Source organism: Pezoporus flaviventris, unplaced genomic scaffold (assembly GCF_033815535.1).
Source record: "Pezoporus flaviventris isolate CSIRO_AGI_PZ_B2104156 unplaced genomic scaffold, CSIRO_AGI_Pfla_v1 ptg000035l, whole genome shotgun sequence".
NCBI classification, from domain to species: domain Eukaryota; kingdom Metazoa; phylum Chordata; class Aves; order Psittaciformes; family Psittacidae; genus Pezoporus; species Pezoporus flaviventris.
Window position 1 is genome coordinate 11,331,186 of NW_026892583.1, and position 14,306 is coordinate 11,345,491.

Sequence of the window (14,306 nt, forward strand, 5' to 3'; positions counted from 1 at the left end):
AGCAGCCGGGAGAAGCAGCTCTTAATCTCCAGGGACCCTCATCTCCCACGTGGCGCAGCCCCAGCACAGGGGGATCCGCGGTACCTCGGCGAGAAATAGAAAGACTGAAATTTGCAAAGCCTTTAAGGAGAAAAGGGATGAGGAGGGGAGAGCACGGGGGAGGGAAAGGGGGAAGAAGATGAAGAGGAGAGAAGATGTTGTTCCCTGCTGCACTCCCAGCCAGCACAGCCTCAGCAGCACCCTGAGAGGGGAGACACAAAATGCATTTACCTTTAAAATAATGACTCATTTTATTTTTTCTTTTAATATGTAGTTATAAATATATTTTGTCAAAATATATGATCATTATTGTCAAAAACATTTGCACATAAAGTCATAAATAAGGTCAAGGTGAACATTTAGTTTAGAGAAGAGTCCAGCTATAGCAAGCAGTTCTGGGGTGGGATGAGAGGGTGAGAGAAGGGGAGAGGGTGGCAGGGAAGGGGGTCAGCGGCACCCGCACCCCTCCACCACCATCTCCTGGTAGTTTTTCAGGACCACCTTGTCATACTCATCCAAGTAGAGCATGGAGATGGCGCTCAGCTCCGTGGGCACGCAGCAGGCCTTGGGGATGCTGGAGTTCACGGAGTTCACCAGCGTCTGCACGATGGCATGGTTCGTGGAGTTGAGGTGGTCGGCCAGAGGGAAGGGGCAGTCCCCGTGGCAGTAAAATGCCTGGTAGCCCGGGGGTGCCACGATCCAGTCGTTCCAGCCCACGTCGCTGAAATCCACATAGAGGGCATGGCGGCGGCAGTTTTTTTTGTTCTTGCGGGAACGCTGGTGCTTGGGGCTCCGGCGGGCTCTGCGGGTCAGTGCGTGGCCTCGCCCGTCGTGCCCAAAAGTGACCAGGAGCGGCCGGAGCTGAGCCCAGTCCCCGTGCCCTTGAGGTAAAGATCGGCTAATCCTGACGTGTTTGCCCTGGTGAGTCTGTGCGTGGTGGAGGTGCGTCACCTCGATCACCAGTCCGTGGTTCGGCTGCTTGTCCTTGGTCCACCGGATCACAGCCGGGCTCACATCAAAGGTCTCCCAGCGCGTCACGTTGTGGTGCACCAGCCGTGTGTCCAACAGGCGCGTAATGGCCTGAGCACGCTCCGACAGCGGCTTCATCACTTCGTAAATGTTTATCCGGTGGAAGCCCCTCTCCCACGCCGCGCTCGGCTCCTCCACCTGCTCCCGGTACAGCCGCAGCTCCGCCGACGAGATCACCTCGTTTTCCGGCACACTGCTGAGGTTGAAGACGAACCGGATCCTGGGTGCCTCGCTGGGACCCGGCACGGTCTCCAGGTGCTCTGGAGGGGTGCAGGACGGGAGAGAAGCGGTACAAAAAACAAACAAGAGCACATCAGCCTCGGGGCATTCAGCCACAGCCCCCGGCGCAACCACAGCTCGCACCCTCGCTTCACCGGCTCCTTTCTGCTCCCCATCGCATCCCTTCCTGCCAGATCCGGAGCAGATCCTGCCCCAGCACCGCTCGCTCAGCCCCCGCATGCCTGCGCCTGCACCGGGTCACCCCTTTCAGTCTCACTTCCCCTTTCGGGGAGGCTTTTCCCCTTCTCCCCCCAGTCTCCCTAAAATCACCTCCCCGGCAAGGTGCAGTGCCACGGAGCACAGAGGTCCCTTGTTACGGGGCGCAGGGGGAGAAGGAGAAGCAAATTCCAACGCAGTAATGATGCGGCTGGATTAATAATTCAGATTTACTTTGGAAAAGAAACATCCGCTAGGAAACATTTGGATCAGATTACAAGGGCCTATTGAATAAACCTTATAAACACACAGCTGTAAGTATTAAATTCGAGTACGGTTTTTTTTATTATTATTATCCCCCCCCCTTAAGAGCAAACCCAGGCAGCAACCGCTTTGATAGTTCAAAAGAAACACACCAGGGGCGAGATCCCGCCCTCGTTTTACTCCTGCATCCGATCCAGAGCCATTAAATCCACGCGAGCCCAGGGAGTGACCCCGCGGCAGAGGCACTGCAGGAAACTCGCTGTTGTCAACAGAAGTGAAAGCACCTCAAAATACGGTCAAGCTCTACTTAAGCACAGGATACTGGAAAACACAGGGAGCAGCGCGCCTGTCACCCGCACACGGCAGCGGGGGGGGGGGGGGGGGGGGGTGTTCCTCCCGTAAATTTAGGACTGGGGTCGTCCTGCTGCTAAAAGCATTTGTGAGCTTCCAAACGCAAGGCAATCCCGATCGCTAACGGGGCTGGGAATTTACCTCCTCCCATCACTGACCTTCATGGTGGAAACTCCTCACGGTGTTTGCCCGGCTGGTCGATCGCTCAGGGTACTGCAGGCTAATTTCCTGGAGACTTTCCTCCTCTTCTCCAGACTGGAGTCGATAGAGATCCAGCATGTAACTAGGAATGACGGCTGACTTGCTGGGCTGAGGCCGCCTTCGCAGCCCAAACATCTGCAGCAGAGTTGTTTCGAAACCCCGCAAGAGTTCATGGCTTTGGGCAGAGCGGCGTCCGGATCCGGCTTGTCCCTGAAGTTCTGCGACTTTCTTCCTGCCGGTCTCCGGTATCAGGCTAGCATGGTTCGTACCTCCTAGCAGGACTTGGCATAGTAGGATGACCATCAGCATTCGGTTACCAGGAATCATGGTGTCTCTGGGGGGTAAAAAACGCAACAACAAACAACAAGTAAAGTCAGCATGAGAAGCAACCCCCCTTCCTCCTCCTCTTCCGAATAAACTTAAGGGGCAAAACGACACTAGAAGCAGCCCCGGAGCAGCAGTGTGCCGCCCGGAGCACCCGAGGGCCGACGAGTCTCCGGCGCATCCCGATCCCGACCCCGCCGGGTGCGGACGAAGCTGCGGCAGAGCCCCGGCTCCCGACGGGGAAGGGGCGCCCGGCTCAGCACTCAGGGCGGCCACAGGTTCGCGTCCCGCCGCCGGACCCCGCGAGCGGGGACCGCGACGAAACAAAGTTTTAAAAATCCCTAAAACCAAGAACCGCGCTGAAAACCAACAGCGAGGAGCGGAGCCGAGGAAGAAGAGGGCTGTACTCACTGACAGCAAGCAAGGCATATCAGCACAGTCCATGATTCTGGAGAGCCAGCCCCGACCCAGCGCGCCGAAAGCCTCGGGGCAGCGGCTGCCGAGCGCCTCCCGCGATCGCCGCCCGGACGCAGTGCGGCCGCCGCCGCCGCCGGCCCCGGTTTTCTGCCGGCCCCGCAGTCACGTGGAGCCCCGCTCCCCGCCGCCCGGCCCGGCCCGGCCCGGCCCGCCCCTGCCCCCGCCCGGCCCGGCCCCGCGGGGGAAGGCCCGGCCCGCCCCGCCGCCCGCGCCAGGCTCCGGGCCCTCGGCGCCCGCCGCCCCGGGGAGGGGAGAGGCGGGGAGGGCCGGGGGCGGCCGGCAGGGCAGGGGGCTGGTCCCGGGGTCGGGACCCGCCGGTGCTGGGGGCCGAGCTGCGGCGGGTGTGGGACCCGGCAGCGCGGTCCCCGGGGGTGGGGAGGGGGAAGAGAGACCTCCTCTCCGCTCAGGTGCATCCCCCGGGACCGGCGCAACCCGCGGCCCCTCCTGCCCCTCGGTCTCTCCGCACACCGCGAGCACAGTCGGTGTGGGGGCCCCTGGCGGGACCCGCGGAGGAGCCGGGTCGGGAGGGAAAACTCGGGCAAGAGAAACTCGGGCAGCGCCTCTCCCCCGAGGAGAAAGGGGGTAGCGCCTGGGAATAAGAAGCAGCTGCACGGAGGAAGGGACGGCGGGGGGCTCAGCTGCCAGGCCCGTGGATTATGCCTGCTCCTTGCCTGGGTTCCCACTCGCCCTCTGGGTTTTCCCACCCTCCTCCTCCCCTTTCCCTCCCTGGATGCCGGAATAACTGTCCCCGCTTCCTGCCCGCCAGGTTCCCAGACCCCCACCTGGATGAGAAGCAGGCGCCTTGCCAAGCCAGCACGGGCTGTGTGCGGCCACGACTTCGCTGCTCCACAGGGGCACGAACAGGGATCTCTCGGAGGAGGGATGCTCCACAGTTCAACCCAGCATTGCCCTGGGCCAGCTTTGGGATTGAGACCAACAGCCAGGCTTCCCCGGGCTGGAGGCTGCTCACAGGTTGGGTTTGGACGGGCTGGTCTGCCGCTTGCACACATCAAGTGGGCACACTGGAAGTGATGTATGAACAAGACATGGAGAAGGCAGGTCCTGGACCAGAGGAGGCAATGAAGATGCTCAGAGGCATGGCGCACCTCTCCTACGGAGATAGGCTAAGAGAGCTGGACTTGTTCATCCTGGAGAAGGCTCTGGGGAGACCTTAGAGCACCTTCCAGTGCCTAAAGGAGCTGACAAGAAAGCTGGAGAGGGGCTTTGACGAGTGCCTATAAGGATAGGACAAGGGGAAAGGCTTTAAACTGACAGAGGGGAGATTTAGATTAGGTACAGGCACTGGCACAAGTTGCCAAGAGAAGCTGTGGCTGCCCCGTCCCTGGCAGTGTTCAAAGCCAGGTTGGACGGGGCTTTGAGCAACCTGGTCTAGTGGAAGGTGTCCCTGCCTATAGCAGGGGGTTGGGACTGGATGAGCTTTAAGGTCTCTTCCAGACTAAACTGGTCTGTGATTCTATGATTCTATGAAAGACCCTCTAATGAAGAGCACACACTTTGGAAAGACAGAGTGGATTGAGTGACCCACAATAAATAAAGCTAACTTCACCAGAGTATTAAAATATTGTCTTTCTGCCCCTTTGTGTTGGGCAAACTGTCATCCACAGAGAGAAAAGTTAATTAATTTATGAGACCGAAAGATATGATCGTGGAGTGGCCACAGGAACTCCTAAGTTCATCAGTTAACCACAACCAAAAGCCAGCTCAGAAACAATGACCATGAACCAGCCGGTTCCCACAAACCACCAGGCCACTGTGCCCAAGGGCGCGGAAGCTCACAGCACTCCCTCACAACATTGCCCCAGAACTCACACACAATCAGATATGACTTCTTTTAATATTTCCCTTTACTTTGAGCTCCGACCTGACCCATGCATTAGAAAAGCTCAGGGATGTCACTGAAAGGACACGCACAGATAAAAGGCAGTGCTGACACTGTAATATCTCTGAGTTATTCCTATACCACTCGGAGTTTAAAAGAAACATCTGTTAGCAAGGTATTTGGACTATGAATCCATCAGAATTTGTGAAATATTGCTATCGCCATTTCAAATGTATCACACTGTGTGTTATTTTTAACAAGGAAAAACAATTTTTGGAGTAGCTGCTGTGCAAATTTTTAAAGTTAAATAACATTTTCATTGAAAATACTCCAGTCTATAAACAAAGTTTACGCAAGGGCCTGTATAGCACTGCTCTTAAAACAGACCTCTGGATCTGGAAAAGCAACTCGCTCCCTCTTTGTGGGAGCAGCAGCAATATGTTACATTCTTTGTCTAAAGACCTTGGTCAGACGTTGTTAGGATCAGAGAGGGGTCGTGTTTGAAACGTTTGTCACTGAGGAATTCAGTCCCATGGCATCCCGCGCTTGCTCTCCTAAGCCATGCCTTTAAACCCGGATCCAAAAAGTCACTGAAGTAATGCTGGTTAACCTCTGTGCAAGGAGGTGGCCAGCTGGGGACAGAAAGCCAGAGGAAAGCAGTGTGGTTTAGGCTCTTGTAGGAGGCAATAGTGTATTTGAGTAGTTTATTGGTTACTAAGAAGTGTTAGTCATGGGGAAAGCTGTAGTATTTATTCCGTAAAATGTAAATACATAACCCAAACCACAAAGGAATAACCGTGGATGGAAATAGTGTAGCATTTACGGAGGGAACTGAAATGAATTCCTACAGAAGCTGTATTTCCTCAGCCCCATAGAGAGTAATTCACCTTGAATGTTGCTTCTACTCAAGCCCGTGGAGTTACACATAGGCTGAATTCGGTCCAGGCACACTAAACAACCAAGTGTGTTATATATTCCAACCCAAAAACTGAATGCCAAAATAGAGCTAAAAATACAAATGTGGAAGGTTTGCAAAGCAAACACTGCTTAATTCAGATCCAACATTGTGCATTTTAAAGATCCAGCACATCAAAAATAGAGAACGTTATGTCTATGCCCAATGCAAGACATACCACCCCCCTGCACCACATCTCGCGTGGGGGACAAGGAGGACTGGTGTGGTTCTTGCCTGTGGTACAGTCCCAGCCATATTTAGGGTTCTGCTGACAGGTTTTTCCTTCTCTGACTTTTGTGAAGAGTCTTCTGAGAATCTCTGCACCTGGACAGCAAAACCATTGGCCTCCTCTGGAAGCTAAGCACCAGGTCACTGGGGATGTCAGCCTCCAAAGAATGGCCAGAGAGGTGCTTCAGGTATGTACAGAGCTTGACTGTGACAGAAGACTTGCTTTGTAGGTGGCAGCAAGAAGCCCAGGAGTTGTCAGGTCTCCTGGAGTCCAAGTACCCCGCTCTGCTTGCAGAGGCCACTAGCTGAGGGGCAACTGTTTGTTCTCTTTTGTTTTGGCCCAGTAACCATGGATTAGCACAGACATGTTCCTGATAAAATCCCATCTACTAACATTTGACCACATGTTTCCAGGTTTCATGTGCTCAGGATCCATCAGCAAACACGGCAGGTCGATGTTCAGCACCTGTAGAAATCAGGCCAGCTCTGTTTACAAGGCAAATTTTTCTCCTAATGGCAGCATTTCAGGAGATGCCTCTGGACTAGGGCAGAGAGAGACCTTCCCAAACCAGTTCTTGCATCCTATGTTATTTTTAGAGCAGCTGCACCTTTTGGGCTCCAAAGTTTGCAAACAGCCCACCTTGGGAAAAAAACTTGTCTCACCAGATTTGTGCTTGAGCAGAAACAAGCCTAAAACCATAAATAAATAAATAAAGTCATATGTCAAAGATGTTTTAATGACATGAATTACAGGAGGAGATGCCAATAAGTGTGCTAAGATCAATTCCCTCCTACCTTTCCTTTCAACTGCCTAAGCTTGTCAATTAAAACAAAGGGAACTGAATAAACAATTCCAAGGGATTACATTTTCCAAAGTAGCTCTTCATTAAAGAGCTGGACTACAACAGGTGAAAACAAGTGCAGCTGCTTGAATGGCGAAAGGAAGGGGTTTTCACAATCCCTCCATGATTGCTCTGAACACTTCAGAGCTGTTCTGTTCTACCAGAATTTTCTGCCTTCGCTTGAATAAAGAAAATCGTACTTCTCCTGAAATACAGGACTGGGCCCAGCTTGGGCTTTATTTCTGCTTTACATTAAAGTGTCTCTGCTGAGGTGTCAGGACCATGTCTAGAACCACTCCTGAGCTAAGAAGAGAATCAGGTTCAGGATTGCTGGTTTATACCAAACAATTGTTTGGATTTTGTTACAAATACATACAAAACCTCTGTGTGGGAACATTAAAACAAAAAATGAGTCCTTGATAATAAGCTATAAAAACCGAGTCCTTGATAATCAGATACACAGCAGCCAAAACAGTAGGATTGTCTGCTCTTTTCTGGTTTAAAGTTTTTAAGGATTATTTTTATTGTTTTTCAAATGCCATTAAAATGTTGCCTGTCCATGCAGAGAGAATCTTTAGTTGCTTTTACTTGACTCCTTCACTTTTTGTCACTTTTCAAAGAGCCCCAAGACTGAGCAAGCCTTCGCTTGATGTCACCCTTCGCTTTTCATACATATGTTTCTGTCTTCTATGGGAATATAAGGTCTCTGCTGCTAAACATTGTTCCTTAAGAGACACTTGGGCAGTGCATCAAAACTAGGAGGCCTGGGTCTTAGGGAAGTGCTTCAGCAACATGTAAAATCAAGGTAGAGCCACTTTAATGGTCTGTTATTAAAATTCTCCTGAACTGTGTAGGGAACACCTCTTTAAGCCATCTGTTATAAAATCATCTACGCATTGATTGGTTTCCTTGATCAATGTTACAAGAAGAATGTGTAGTGGTCTCACACAGTTTATAGAATCATAGAATCATAGAATAGTTAGGGTTGGAAAGAACCTTAAGATCATCTAGTTCTAACCCCCCTGCCACAGGCAGGGACACCTCACACTAAACCATGCCACCCAAGGCTCCGTCCAGCCTGGCCTTGAACACTGCCAGAGATGGAGCATTCACAATTTCCTTGGGCAACCCATTCCAGTGCCTCACCACCCGCACAGTGAAGAATTTCGTCCTTCTAGCTAATTTCTGGAAAGAAATGTTGCCTTTAGAACACATTTGCTTCTGCACTGTATTGCTCCCTGCTCAATCAAAGCCCCCAGAAGCAAGAAGGGCCTCCAGAAGATGAAGAACGCATTCCTCCTGCTCTGAAATTATAGCAGGTACTAATAAAGACCATCATACTTCTAACTTACACCATACAGCCATATGGCTATCGTTTTGGATCTGCTGAGTCGTTAATGCCACAATGAGAATACCACAAGCGTTGGCAGCTCCCTTACCATACATACCACTTCAGTGTGTCTCTAGCACTGATTGTGCCTTTGTCTGAGTTCAGCTGTGATTCTGATATTTCAAATGCTTTGCTGTTTTTCACTGGCAAGACTGCCAAAATCTCCACACAACCATGTAGCATCTCCAGGGTGCCAACGTTTGTCTTTGTACTTTAATCGTATCTTGAGATCTGCTATCATCAGAAGCTTTAATGATTTCCAAGAATAGTATAAGGCATAAATAAGCAGAGCAGGACAACTGCTACCAAAATAATTCACACCAGCTCTGTGTGATTTTCAGCAAAGGACTTCTTCTTGGATGGGGCTTTGAGCAACTTGCCTAGTAGAAGGTGTCCCTGCCCATGGCAGGGGGCTTGGAATTAGATGATCTTGAAGGTCCCTTCCAACCCAAACCATTCTGTGATTTTATTTTGACTATGTAGGTATCACAGGTGCTGGGAAATGTCAACACATCAAAGAATTTTGAGTTGGTTAATTTGAACATCCTACACTGACTAGGGATTCCCTATAGGGAAATACAGACATGCCCTGTGGTCTCCATCTCCAGTAATAATAAACTGATGGGACTTGTTGGTAGCCACTGACAAAGTGCATGTTCACAAATAATCATCAGACCAAAGATCATTCTTAGAAAGTATTCACAGAATAATTTTACACAATGAATGTGTATGAATAGAGCATGAGCCTCCACAGACATGTGAGTTTCTGAGGGAAAAGCTCCTTCTCCACACACACACATATGAGGTGGAAGGTTGCATGGGTTTTATAGGTATTCCTTGTCAAGCCACTGTCCTACTTCTCACTCATATGTACTTTTATAAATGTCTGTGCATTTAAATAAGTGTACACACAAAACCACACAGATACACATGTATCCACCACATTCAGCTAAAACATACTCAGAGCAGCAGGATCCTAACCAAGGTGGGACCTTGATGGGTTATTCTAGTATGAAACAAACCATGTTAGTGCAGCAGCTTTGTCAGAACAACTCAGTTCACTGTGAATATCCTACAGGTTTAATCCTTATGAAAGGGGTTAGGCCTTGTGCAGCAAGGACGGAGCTACAAGAACCTGCAGTCCTACCTGACAAACCCTTTACTAGGACCTACTTCACTACAGTGCAGGGAGGCTCTCTGTTTTATTATTGATAAAGCAAGCTAACAAGTGAGGTGTTAGCTGGGTTTATTTTCAAGGTAGAGACATTCTTAGTTACTGTTACCTGCTCTGCTCTGTTCTGGGGCAGCAAAACCACTTGTAAGCAGAATCAAAACCCACCTCCTTTCCCAAAAAACTACTACCCGAAAGCACCTGAGTGGGGGTACAGTTTGCGTCAACAGCAGTGAAACCTGACTTCTTTTTTTGGCTCTTTTCTATATAAGCAGTTATCTATTTTCCCCTTCACTGCTTCCATCATGCATAGACACTGTCTCAGCAGCCCAAAGGAGGCCTTTAGCTACTTGGGAAGTTCAAAGGCAATGGATTTGATGAAGTGCTGCAAGTACTGGGATGCCTAAAGCAAGACTGGCCTAATGATGGAGTTGATTTGGACTTCAGAAGGTCTAGGTTCAGCACTGTGCTTCTGTGACACTGGCTGAATCACTGGGAACCTATTTTATCCAACTGACTAAGCATATGCTTTACAGTGAAGAGGAATTTAAAGACATGGGGAAAGGAGGCGGTTAGAATTAAAGGCATGTCAGTGCCTCCATTCCAGAAGAACAAGAGCATTTTGCACCAGTCTTAGAAATAAAGCAAAAATAAACATTAGTTCTAAACAGATCCTCAAATTCCAACCCAGCAAATAAAGGCTTTCAAACCATTTCAGTGGGGCTCCCGCATTATTGGGAAGAGAAAGTGACAGATGCTGTATGATCTCTTATTTACAGCATATGAAATGAAAGTTGTACTGCCCCATACATTGTGGAGATACATGCAGCAATTCACATCTCATCTACAGCAGAAAGACCTGGGCTGACTCTCTCCTGTCATACCCACTTGAGAAGGAGAACTGAAGGGAATCATTGCTGTGGGACATTCCAAAAACTCCTCCATAAGGAAGAAGCAAATGAATATGCCTGAAAACTAGGAATTAAACACATTGTAGTCAGAGGTGAGTTTCCAGCGATTTCCAGAAATAGTCATCAGGGCTTTAGATTACTGGCTGGCTGCCACATGGCCCCTGAACTGAAAAGAGGCCAATTTCTTGACCTGCAGGCTTCAATGCAAAGACAGTCTGTACTCTCTGATACCTTATCCAAACGATGTGGGCAAACCAGCGTTGTACGTGTGTACCGTGCTTGTCTAATCCCAAGGCAAACTGGGCTTTCTCTAAAGGCCTTTTGAAGGATCTACTTATTTTATTTTTTAAAATGCTGGTCACCAAATAGCTAATGGAGGAATAAAATTGAGGAAGAGGCTCATGGAAAAGGGAGAAAGAGAGCTTTTAGGAGAGGAATATCTAAAAATCAGGTTTAAGAGGAAAAAAATGAAATGGCAGAAAGGGAGGGAATCTGAAGACATCCCCTATATCCCTCTTATGTTTGAATGGAATTTGGAAGTGAGGGGTTGCTCAGCCACACAGGGGTCAACCTGGGCAGAAGAGTTTACAGAGCCAGACCCCAAAGGATAAGCAGGAAGACTGAAAAGGAGAGAAAAATGATACGGGAAAGAAGTGAAAATCAAGAAGGCAAATTCAGTCTGGGCAAAGGGCCAAAGCAAGGCCAAGTGCAATTCTAGAAAACGGGACTGAAGCCAAAGGCACCAAGGTGTCGTGGTAGGCTGCCACTGGCCTGCAAAAACAACCCAGAATGACGCAACTGGCAGGTGCACAGCATCACCTGGACATGAAAAGAAATAGGCTTAAAACTAGACTTTTGGACAAAAGGCTCAGGATGAAGGGCCTGAACCAGCAGTTTCTACTTGTACAGGATCTAGGGTTAGCATTGCACTGGTATCTCCCAGGACCAGCCCCTGGGCACACATTTGTTACACTTTGAGTCACAGAAAGCAGAACTAAGTTGCAGCAATGTCCCAGAGAACCTCTTTGCTCCCCTGGTTGCACCCTGCATTCCTGCATGTTCCATCTCTGTCCTGCTGACTTTGCTGCCTTTTCCCACCCTCTGTACACATACCTGATAAGACAACAAGACTCCAAACCAGATATTGTATGCAAATGACACCACACCTCAATTTGAAGGAATATTGCAAAGACCAAATATACAATGTCATTCATAGAAGTGGCATCAGCTTATAAACATTCTTCACAAAGACCCAATACTGAGCTAACTCCATGGCTGCCAGAAACACAGTCACCCGTCATGCCTCCAGAAGCCCTCAGGAAGTCACTTCATTTCCCATCACTCTTTCCCCACATAACAGTTAGGTTCAGAGGCAAAGCGGAGCAGGAAATCCTGCTGCCTGTCCACTTCAGACCAGGCTGAGCATGGGAAGGACAGAGAAAAGGCATGGGGATGGGTATTGAGAGACACTGGATTAAGACAGATAACTGAAGAGTGAAGAATAAAATGAGAAGGCCAAAGAGGAGTTACAGTCAATGAGTATTGACTTAAGTCAGGAATAGTGGAGACAAACCCCATATCCAACGCACAAAATAGCAGCCACCCAAGATGAGCCTGACAGAATCTCTCTTAGTGTGTGCCATAAAGAGAGCTTGGACTTGCAAAGATGTTATGTGGTTCACTTCCCTCTCTCAGGACCACTGGCAGCCACCAGCACAGCTACTATTCGTTTTTCAGAGGTTCCCGAGGTGGTAAGACAGAAAGAGCCCAAGAAGAGACCAACACAAGGAGCTGTCTTGAAATGCATGGCACAACTGGATCACTTCCATCATGTTTCCTGCTACGTAGAGGTACTTGAAGCAGGTGCCTGAATACTCTGCTCTGGTGAGACCTCACCTGGAGTACTGCACTACAGAGCTGGAGTCCTCAGTACAGGAGAGACATAGAACTGTTGGAGAGGGTCCAGCGAAGGGCCACAAAAATGATCAAAGGGATGGTACCTCTCTCCTCTGTGGAAAGGCTGAGAGAGTTGGGGTTATGCAGCCTGGAGGAGACTCTGGGGAGACCTTATTGTGGCCTTTCAGCTCTTAAAAGTAGCCTATAAGAAAAACAAGGAAAGACTTTTTAGCAGAGCCTATTGTGATAGGATGAGGAGTGATGGTTTTAAACTGAAAGAGAGGGGATTCAGGCTGGACATGTAGAAAAGATTTTTTACAAAAAGGATGGTAAAATACTGGCACAGGTTGATGGTAGATGCACCATCCCTGGAGACATTCAAGGCCAGGCTGGATGTGATTCTGGGCAACCTGATTTAGATGAAGATGTTCCTGCTCACTGCAGGGGGGGTGGACTAGATGAGCTTTGAGGGTCCCTTCCAACCCAAACTATTCTATGAATCTATGTATTTAAAGGGTTGAGAATGGCTACAGCCTGGGGGCAAAAAGTGAAGACCTAACTTAGTGTGCCTATGCTTGCAGGATATGTATCTCTGCTGTCTCAGATGTAGCTCTCAATCCATTATCAGCCCTTTTCAGGATACAGAATTTATCTCACCTACCACCATCCGTTCCCTGTGCACACAGGATCACCCTTGCCCTGCTGAGCAAAAACTCCCTTCACCCAAACCTGCAAAGCTCAAAAGCCCAGTCTGAAAAAAAAGAACCCAAAACAACAAACCCAAACAAACCAAAAACCACAGCCAGTGGATGAAAGGTATTTCAAAAATAAAATATAAATAAAGGCTGGGCTGTCTTCTGCTGTTTGAGGCATGTAAATGTTGTGTTCATCCATTTCAGACTCTTCCCAGCAACAGAGCTCCCAAAGCACTTGGTCCCCACAGTGTGTGCAGCTCCATGTCTCCCATGGCAGAGGGCACACATAATGATCTGGCTCGCGTTACTGAGCAGGATCAGATGATAGGTGACGATCCATGATGCTGAGCAGCAGGCGCAGCTGGTCAGCAGCTTACAGGTCAGTCTTTTCATTCTGTCTGAAAATCCTCCAGCACCTTTCTTTTCCAAGGTAAGTAGAAGCCCTTCATTCTCCAAAGACGTTTGTTGCTATCAAGCTTTATGTAATTACACAGCTCTGCATGAGCAAGACTTCAGCACAAGGGCATTGGCACAGTATGTTTCAGCTCACATAATTTTTTTACAATCAGTTGATTTGTAAAGCTGTTCATTTTACTGCCCCATGAGAGATGGAATAGTAATTCCAGCCAAAAAAACTTGCCCCCCATCTATGGGTCTTAGGAAATATAGATTTGTCACCCTTCACTCTCTTTGTATGCTGTTAGATTTTCTCCGTGTAATTTTATGCTGTTCAGACATCTAATGACCTAAGTGGTCCCAGGAAAAGGGAACTGGCTTCCTCTGCAAAAAGCCTGGTGTTTATTTGCAATTTAGCTTACCTGACTTGTTTAAAGTGTTATCAGAATGCATCCACCTACTTTCTTTTCTTCATTTTCACTTGATATCTAAGATTTGCTTGAATTGAGAATGCCTAAAGCCTCAGGCATGATCCTGGGTGTTCTCAAGACTTAAATGCCACTGCTTAAAGAGTTAAAGATCTAGATGGCTGCACTAAGAGGATGATAAACTAATCACTCAGTCACTGCTGCTGAGCCTGGTGTCATTTACTGAAACATGGAATGCATTTAACAATGTAAAAGAAAGTCCATGCAGTGCAAAAGCCAAAGATGATTGTTAGATTGTCAGGTTTTACTTTGGAGAAAGTCCTTGGTCTAATTACCTACGTTTAAGCAACAGAAGTATTTTGCCTCTTGTTGAAGAAATTAACATTTTCCTGTCAAGCCAATGTTTGGGTTTGTTTGGGATTTTTTTTTTTTTT

The 14,306-nt window shown here is 48.7% G+C and overlaps 1 protein-coding gene across 1 annotated transcript; it reads right to left on the reverse strand.

Moving 5' to 3' along the window:
- Positions 1 to 265: 265 nt before the first annotated feature.
- Positions 266 to 3,222, reverse strand: BMP4 (bone morphogenetic protein 4). The gene is made up of 3 exons (XM_061462560.1): positions 3,055 to 3,222; positions 2,277 to 2,653; positions 266 to 1,328 (listed from the first exon to the last, which is right to left on the reverse strand). Exons 2-3 carry the CDS (start codon positions 2,644 to 2,646, stop codon positions 487 to 489), a joined length of 1,212 nt encoding a protein of 403 aa, XP_061318544.1. The 5' UTR covers positions 2,647 to 2,653; positions 3,055 to 3,222; the 3' UTR covers positions 266 to 486.
- Positions 3,223 to 14,306: the final 11,084 nt, after the last annotated feature.

Coding starts and splice junctions, on each gene's coding strand:
- BMP4 (XM_061462560.1), bottom strand. CDS start 2,646: ATGATTCCTGGTAACCGAATGCTGATGGTCATCCTACTATGCCAAGTC. Junction 1,329..2,276: donor GAGGAGTTTCCACCATGAAG/GTCAGTGATGGG, acceptor GCACCCCTCCAG/AGCACCTGGAGACCGTGCCG.